We start from the raw sequence: 8,772 nt of genomic DNA, 5'->3' as shown, positions 1-8,772 counted from the left end.
GAGATGGTAAGGTTTTTCAAAAGGAGTTGGAGATAGTACTCCCTTCATTTTTATTACTTCGCATATTAGTTTTGACCTAAGTTAAACTTTTATAAAGTTTAACTAAATTTACCGAAAACGATCTAAACATTTACAACAACAAATATATATATGGTATGAAAACATATTGAATGATGATTACAATGGTATTGACTCGGTATTGTGATTGTTAATTGTTTTTTTATAAACTTGGTCAAACTTTAGACAAAACTAATATGGGAAGTAAATAAAAACGGAGGGAGTAATACTATTATGTAACTGAGTATACTATTTCGAATTCAAAAAGGAAATTACCAGAGTATAATTTTCCTCAAGATGTGTGCTAAGTATAAAATTACATTACTGTCAGTCAGGTCCTGACCCCCACCGTCTAGAACCTGCAACGAATCAATCGCATGGTCAACTGCAATAAACACCGATGCATCGACCGTAGCACCGTCACAGTAAACTAATCTGTGAGAGCTAACCATTACTTAAACCATGGGCTAGCAGCAGTACAACCGATCGATGTGCTTACCACGCTGTATACTAGTGATCTGAACAGCCACTCCGCAAATCACCTCTCGCAGGTTTGACCCCAAGACTGCTCCACGATCCGAAATTTCGGGCCTCCAAGCATTTTTAAATGCATGCTTCAAGCCTTGTTCACCTGGTGATCGAAAACAAGTATTTTTGACTCGGTCATGATGTTTGCAAGCTTTGGCGTCCTGATGCCGGTGCTGGGGGGATGACGGTTCTTATGTGTGGCCAAAACGCCCTCCTCGATCTATCCCGTGAGACGTATCGGCGGCGCCCCCGCCGGATCACCGGCCTATTGTTGCCGTTGGAAGCAGGAGGCGTCGTCGATGTGCCGTTGACGCGTCGAGCGGCCAGAGGAGCAGGAGGGCCGTCTGTAGAAGATTTGGAAAGGTGATGGTCAGTCGATCAATGGCAATGTTTTGAGAATGGGGCATGGAAATAGCTTGGACACAAAAGAAACAGAAATTGTACTTGGTAAAAACAATTTAAGAAGATAGTAACATTGATCGGCTCACAGTCATAGCCGCATAGGTAAATGAAGAAACAGAAGAAAACAAGAACATAGAAGGCGCAGGGTGAGAAGAGAACCGATCGAGGCCACGCACCTTTTTCACGCGCAATGCTCCGCCGGCGCCGGCGGAACCGCTTGACAACGCCACTCAGCGCCACATCCAGCGCGTCTTCCATGCCGTCGCCGAGCCCGTCGGACGACGAGCCGTACACCAGCCTGGGGATCATCTCCACAACTCGCTCCCGCATCCGCCGGACCCGCTGCTCGTTGAACCCCTGCAGAACATCCAGCACGCTCACGTTGCCCACACGCAGCGCCTGCCGGTCCATGAACACCGACCACTCCCTCTCCTTCCCCCGCTCGCCAACCGGCAGGAACCACGGGTACTGGTCGTACGCCGTCCTCCGCCAGAACAGCACCGGCACGGCCCCGGCCACCATGCAGTCGAACAGGGACCGCCGCGTGTAGCTATCCCCGCGCGGCTGCAGGCAGAACCTGGAATCGAGGAACAGGTTCATCACCGTCGTGGCATTGTCGTTGCACTTCGTGCCGCTGCAGTCCACGGAGCGGCAGTGCGCTCTCCCAGCGTCCTCGCACTCCTCCAACAGCACATCTCTGAAGTCGTCCTTAAACCCCGACCTCTGGGCGCCGGCGAACCCGAAGAGGTTGGTGCGGTTGAGGGACAGCACGTGCCGCTGCCACGCGCGCACGTCGGCAGCGGTGCGCGGGTGGAAGCCAGTCGGGTACGGGACGCCGACGTCCAGGGGGTCAAGCCGGTCGGCCTCGATGACGAGGCGGGTGACGTTGGCCATCCCGGGCCTGATCACGAAGTTGGTGCCCCAACCGTCGTCGTAGTACCGACGGAAGTCCCACGTGATGCGCCCGAGCGTGATGAAGTGATCACACCCGCCGGATTTCTTGAAGGACGTCTGGTTCGTGAGCCACTCGAGGAGCCGTGTGCCGGCGCGGTCACGGTCGGCAACGGTGGCGTTGAGGCCCCACAGGTGGCTGCCGACGTCGAGGCCGGCGTAGAACGGCACATAGAACGCGTCCGCGAGCGACGGGTCGATGGTGCGGCACCGGTGGGACAGGAGGCGGCGGTGGATGGTGACCTCCAGAGGGAACTGGTCGGTGTTGTACCAGCTGGGCATCGACGCGTTGGGCACGATGGCGGAGAAGGCCGGCACCGTGGCGCCCGGACGGCCCAAGCCGCCGTCGGTCAGATACGGGCAGAACGAGTACCACGGACAGAGGCGCTCGCAGTGCGTGACCAGGTCATGGTTGAACTCCAGCGGGAGGTCGTAGACGTAGATGATCCCGGCCTCGCACACGCCGGGCTCAACCTCGCCGTTAGCCCAGGTGCTGTTGCAACGTCCCGGGGGCGGGAGGAAGCGCGTGGTCGGGAATCTGTGGAGGTTCTTGAAGAGCATGAGCTGGACCGCTAGGAAAGCGACGGCCAGCACGGCGATTCGCAGCAGCGCCGAGGCCGCGGATGGCGTGGCTGTATTGACCGGGGATCCCGGCGGCGAGGGGGGCTTGGTCGGGGACTCCGGCATTGGGAGCACGCCAAGGAAGTGGGAGGGGGCACTGGTGCATGCGAGAGCTGGACTGTAACTAGGAGATCTAAGGTATCGGTTCTAACCTGAGCAAGACGCAAAAAAGGATAGGATTGGTGGAGCGGTGGAGGCAGGAATAGGTGCTGCTTAGCAGTGGGTCCAAAGCAACGTATCTGACCAGGTTATGCTGAAATGGTACGAAGAAGGAAGAGACAGAATGAGCAAGCCGGCAAGAGGCTTTTGGCGATCCATTATAGTAGGAGCATTTCGTACCACAAAGCCTTGCTTGTACATATTTTGATTCTTCAGAAGAAAGTACTACTAGTACTTCTCTTCATCACGTACGATCCGGGACTATCACGCCATCGACTACATCAATCGTCCGGACATGCACATCACGCTGCACCCGGACGTATCCGAGAGATCCAGGACCAGTGGAAGATGTGCAGCGTCGATGCTGACACGTGCAGGGAGTATCACGCCATCGACTCGAAGGCGCTCAGTAGGTTGCATCGTTTTGGGGTATTTGCAAATGTGGCCGAGTTGTGTCTCGTTGAGTGAATACAAGCCAAAAATTATGTTTTGCATATAGTTTTGTAGTCTGCAGGGCATCACTGAGCAGTTTCATACGTAATGTTTGGTTGACAATTGTTATGTGCTACGGTTGTTAACGTACGAAACATGACGTTTGGTTATGCATGGTCTATGTTGTAGACATGTTTACCACACATTACACAACATGTGCAGTACCAAATAAACATTGTTTGAGTCCTATCTAGTAAACAAATGCAAGTTCATTCTAACTACTAAAATTATATTCCGGCGTGGCGTGTGACTTGGCGAATGCGGAGCAGCGGGCGGCATTGCGCCGCTCATATCGCGCATGTTGCCTTGCCGCCTGTTCCTCCTTGGACACGACGACCCTTGAGCCCTAGGGGCTGCCGCCACCGCCGCCTCCGAGGTAGTGGAGGATGCGGCCTAGCGCATTGGTGATCGAGGCCGCAGATCGTCCTTGACGGACTGCCCGCGGCGGTTGCGGCGGTGAGACGACGCAGGCCCATCAATACGGGCATAGCGGTTGTGCTATGTCTCCTTCATGTGGCGCCCGATCTGGACGGCGTGGTTTCATGACGGGGACGATGACTCCTCCTTGACACGGCATCTGATCTAGGCGCCGCCGCGATTGCGCGCGCGGGGGAGGGGGGGAGGGAGGGAGGCGAGCTCCTCCTTCACCCGCTAGAGAGGGGACAGTTGTTCTCGCTTCACGCGTTAGCGCAACGAGCCCATCTGATGGAGCGATCGCTCTCTCATGAGCTCCATCTGATGGATGAATTCATCGTCCGTCAGAGCGGCATCCGTGAGGAGGCATGACTGTTGATGTGGTTGCTACTCTTGCGGCGACGCCTAGTCCTTCTCGTCGCCGGAGGAGATGAAGATCTCAGCTCGTAGCTCGCGAGCTTAATGAGCACTCGATAGTTCGGCTCGTTAACCTCCTTGCCGGAGGAGCCGCCGCCGTGGATGCCGAGTGCTAAAACTGGCGGATCTCGGGTAGGGGGTCCCAGGTTGTAGATCTAGGGACAATGGTGAACAGGAGACAAAGGGCACGAGATTTCACCCAGGTTCGGGCCCTCTTGAAGAGGTAAAACCCTACGTCCTGCTTAATTATATTGACGATGGAGTATCGAGTATAGGTTGATCTACCTCGAGATCGTATGTTGTGTCCTAAACCCTAAGGCTGGTAATTGTGCTTGCGTCTGTATGGACTAAACCCACGGTTTATATAGGCACCGGGGTAGCATTTCACATAAAAAAATTATGTTTTTATCATTTAACTACCCGAGGACGAGTAAGAATTAAGCTTGGGGATGCTTGATACGTCTCTAACGTATCTATAATTTTTGATTGTTCCATTCTATTATATTATCAGTTTTGGATATGTTATATGCATTGATATACTATTTCATATTATTTTGGGGATTAACTTATTAACCTAGAGCCCAGCGTCAGTTTCTATTTTTTCCTTGTTTTTGAGTTTCGCAGAAAAGGAATATCAAACGGAGTCCAAACGGAATAAAATTTTACGATGATTTTTTTGGACCAGAAGACACACGTAGGTCTTGGAGACCAAGGAAGAGGAGTCCCGAGGCGGCGACGGGTCCAGGGCGCGCCCCGGGGGCTCTCCCTGCCTTGTGGGTCCCACGGGAGTCCTCCAACCCTAATCTTTGGCCTATAAATTCAGAAATACTCCCAAACCACCAGAAGCGTCCACCAAAATACTTTTCCGCCACCGTAACCTTCTGTTCCCGTGAGATCCCATCTTGGGGCCTTTTCTGGAATCCTACCGGAGGGGGGTTCGATCACGGAGAGCATCTACATCAACTCTATTGCCCTTGCGATGAAGCATGAGTAGTTTACCTCAGACCTACGGGTCCATAGCTAGTAGCTAGATGGCTTCTTCCCTCTCTTTGATTCTCAATACCATGCTCTCCTTGATGTTCTTGGAGATCTATCTAATGAAATCTTCTTTTGCGGTGTGTTTGTCGAGGTCCGATGAATTGTGGATTCATGATCAGCTTATCTATGAATATTATTTGAATCTTCTCTGAATTTCTATATGCATGATTTGATATCTTTGTATTTCTCTTCGAGTTATCGGTTTGGTTTGGCCAACTACATTGGTTATTCTTGCAATGGGAGAGGTGCTTAGTTTTGGGTTCAATCTTGCGTGATTTCACCTAGTGACAAAGTAGGGGTAGTGAAACACGTATTGTATTGTTGCCATCAAGGGTAAAAGGATGGGATTTTCATCATATTGGTTGAGTTTATCCCTCTACACCGTGTCATCTTACTTAAGGCGTTACTCCGTTCTTTATGAACTTAATACTCTAGATGCATGCTGGATAGCGGTCGATGTGTGGAGTAATAGTAGTAGATGCAGGCAGGAGTCGGTCTACTTGACACGGACGGTATGCCTATATGCATAATCATTGCCTTGGATAATATCATAACTTTGCACTTTTCTATCAATTGCTCGACAATAATTTGTTTACCCACCGTATTATTTTCCTTCAAGAGATAAGCCTGTAGTGAAACCTATGGCCCTCGGGTCTATTTCCAGTATATATTTTTAGATTATATAAAAAATACAAATAATACCTTGCTGCAATTTATTTACTTTTATTTACTTTTATGTTTTAGTAATCTTTTATATCTATCTCTATCAAATCTCACCTTTGCAAGTGACCGTGAAGGGATTGACAACCCCTTTTTCGCGTTGGGTGCAAGTGTTTGATTGTTTGTGTAGGTGCATGTATTGGGGACTTGAGTGTTTCTCCTACTGGATTGATACCTTGGTTCTTAACTGAGCAAAATATGTATCTCTACTTTGCTGCATCGCCCTTTCCTCTTCAAGGGAAAAACCAACGCAAGCTCAAGAAGTAGCAGGAAGAATTTCTGGCGGCGTTGCCGGGGAGGTTCTACATCAAGCCTACCAAGTACCCATCATAAATTTTCATCACTTGCATTACATTATTTGCCATTTGCCTCTCGTTCTGCTCTCCCCTACTTCTAAAATGTTTTTAGAAAAGCACAAAAATATTTGCCTTCTTTCCGTTTGCCCTTATGTCTTACTTTGTTTGTTTGCTCGTTTGCTTGGCATAATTTTGCATTTATTCAAAATCAGGAAGCAAAAGAGTTTATGGATCCTCATCCACTTTCTAATCTTTTTAAGATATCCAATTATGATGAACCAATTGCTCGTGAGTTGTGTGCACTAGATTATCTTTATGAAGTTTTGCTTGAAATTCGTGAATCTGAAAATTGTGATGAAGTGTTAAAAGAAGAAATTTATGAAGTGATTCACGATAGCTCCTTAGATGAAAAGCATGATTGCGATGGTTCTACTATAAATTCTATTAATGTTATTTGTTATAATGATATGCAAAACTCTAAGCTTGGGGATACAAATTTTGCTATGTCCACAACTTGTTGCAATGATCGTGATTGGGGTGATTTTTCTTATGATCTTGAAAATTTATTTAAGCCTCATGATGAATATGCTTGTAATAATATTGAAAGTGGGTTTGGAAGAGTGTCCTTTAGGTAATAATGATCCCACTACTTTGGAGAATGATCAATCTTATGAAATTTTTGATGAAAGTGGGCTTGGAGAAGTCCTGACTTATTTTATGATAATCCCACTATTTTGAAAGAGTGTCAACTTTGCATGCATGTGGATCATGTAGAGAATATATTATATTATAGCTATATTGTTGAATTTGATCATGATCTGACATTTAATTATTATGAGAGAAGAAAATATGGTTGTAGAAATTTTCATGTTACTAAATTACCTCTTGATATGTTGAGATTGCTATTGTTTCTTTCTTCTTCCTTGCATATGCTAGTTTTTTCTTGTCTTGATAATTTCTTGCTTACAAAATGCCTATGCATAGGAAGTATGTTAGACTTAAACTTGTTTTTCACATCCTACATGATGCTCTCTTCGTGTTTCAATTGCTATCTTTCATGTGAGCATCATTAAAATTATCAATGCCTAGCTAAAAGACTTTAAACAAAAGCGCTTGATGGGAGACTACCCAATATTTTTCTTTTCTATTTTTATAAAATACACATTATTACCTCTGTAGTAATTGTGTTTTGGTATTTTAATTAGTGTTTGAGCCAAGTAAAGCCTTTGGGATAGTTTGATATATCATTGATTTGATCTTGCTGAAAAACAAAAACTTCTGAGCCCAGAAAAATAATTTTCATAATTCAGAGAAGCGTGATAAAATACTGATTAGTTTGGCACAAGATTGATATACAAATTGCCTCTGTTGTCCTATTTTTTCAGAATTGTTGGCGTTACAGAAGTATTTAAAGTTTACAGGTTGCCACGGACTATTCTATTTTTGACAGATTCTGTTTTCTTTGTGTTGTTTGCTTATTTTAATGAATCTATGAGTGGTATCAGGGGGTATGAACCATGGAGAAGTTGGAATACAGTAGATATTACACCAATATAAATAAAGAATGAGTTCACAACAGTAACAAAAAGTGGTGATTTATTTTCTTATACTAACGGATCTCATGAGTTTTCTGTTGAGTTTTGTGTTGTGAAGTTTTCAAGTTTTGGGTAAAGATTTGATGGACTATGGAATAAAGAGTGCCAAGAGCATAAGCTTGGGATGTACAAGGCACCCCAAGGTAATATTCAATGACAACCAACCATCTAAGCTTGGGGATGCCCCGAATGGCATCCCCTCTTTCGTCTTCGTCTATCGGTAAATTTACTTGAGGCTATATTTTTATTCACCACATGATATGTGTTTTGCTTGGAGCGTCTTGTATGATTTGAGTATTTGCTTTTTAGTTTGCCACATTCATACTTTCTACACACACCTTTAGAGAGGGACAAGCATGAATTGTGATTTATTAGAATACTCTATGTGCTTCACTTATATCTTTTGAGCTAGGCAATTTTGCTCTAGTACTTCACTTATATCTCTTTAGAGCACAGCGGTGGCTTTATTTTATAAAAATTGTTGAACTCTCATGATTCACTTATATTATTTTGAGAGTCTCTTTAAACAACATGGTAATTTTCTTTGCTTATAAATTTAATCCTAACATGATGGCCATCCAAGGGGGATATAATAAAAACTTTCATGTAAAGTGCGTTGAATACTATGTGAAGTTTGATTCCTTATGATTGTTTTGAGATATAAAGATAGTGATATTAGAGTCATGCTAGTGAGTAATTGTGGATTGGTAGAAATACTTGTGTTAAAGTTTGTGATTCCCGTAGCATGCACGTATGGTGAACTGTTATGTTATGAAGTCGGAGCATGATTTATTTTTTATTGCCATCCTTTGTGTGGAGGTCGGGATCCCGCGATGGTTAACTCCTACCAACCCTTTCCCTAGGGACATGCGTCTAATACTTTTTTCGATAATTTCTAGACCTTTGCAATAAGTATGTGATTTCTTTATGACTAATGTTGAGTCCATGGATTATACGTACTCTCACCCTTCCACCATTGCTAACTTCTCTAGTACCGCGCAACTTTTGTCAGTGCATTAAACCCACCATATACCTTCCTCAAAATAGCCACCATACCTACCTATTATGGCATTTCCATAGCC

The 8,772-nt window shown here is 45.8% G+C and overlaps 1 protein-coding gene across 1 annotated transcript; it reads right to left on the bottom strand.

The window, feature by feature from the left end:
* Positions 1-322: 322 nt before the first annotated feature.
* On the bottom strand, positions 323-2,718 carry LOC119368109 (xyloglucan galactosyltransferase XLT2-like). The gene is made up of 2 exons (XM_037633454.1): positions 1,164-2,718; positions 323-929 (listed from the first exon to the last, which is right to left on the bottom strand). Exons 1-2 carry the CDS (start codon positions 2,623-2,625, stop codon positions 721-723), a joined length of 1,671 nt encoding a protein of 556 aa, XP_037489351.1. The 5' UTR covers positions 2,626-2,718; the 3' UTR covers positions 323-720.
* Positions 2,719-8,772: the final 6,054 nt, after the last annotated feature.

The sequence above is a fragment of the Triticum dicoccoides genome, chromosome 2B, assembly GCF_002162155.2.
Source record: "Triticum dicoccoides isolate Atlit2015 ecotype Zavitan chromosome 2B, WEW_v2.0, whole genome shotgun sequence".
Taxonomy (NCBI): Eukaryota; Viridiplantae; Streptophyta; class Magnoliopsida; order Poales; family Poaceae; genus Triticum; species Triticum dicoccoides.
This window is presented reverse-complemented; position numbering and strand designations above follow the sequence as displayed.

Excerpts from the sequence above, each read along its gene's own strand:
- LOC119368109 (XM_037633454.1), bottom strand. The coding sequence starts at position 2,625 with ATGCCGGAGTCCCCGACCAAGCCCCCCTCGCCGCCGGGATCCCCGGTC. Across the intron at positions 930-1,163 it reads GAGCATTGCGCGTGAAAAAG|ACGGCCCTCCTGCTCCTCTG; the intron begins GTGCGTGGCCTC and ends AATCTTCTACAG.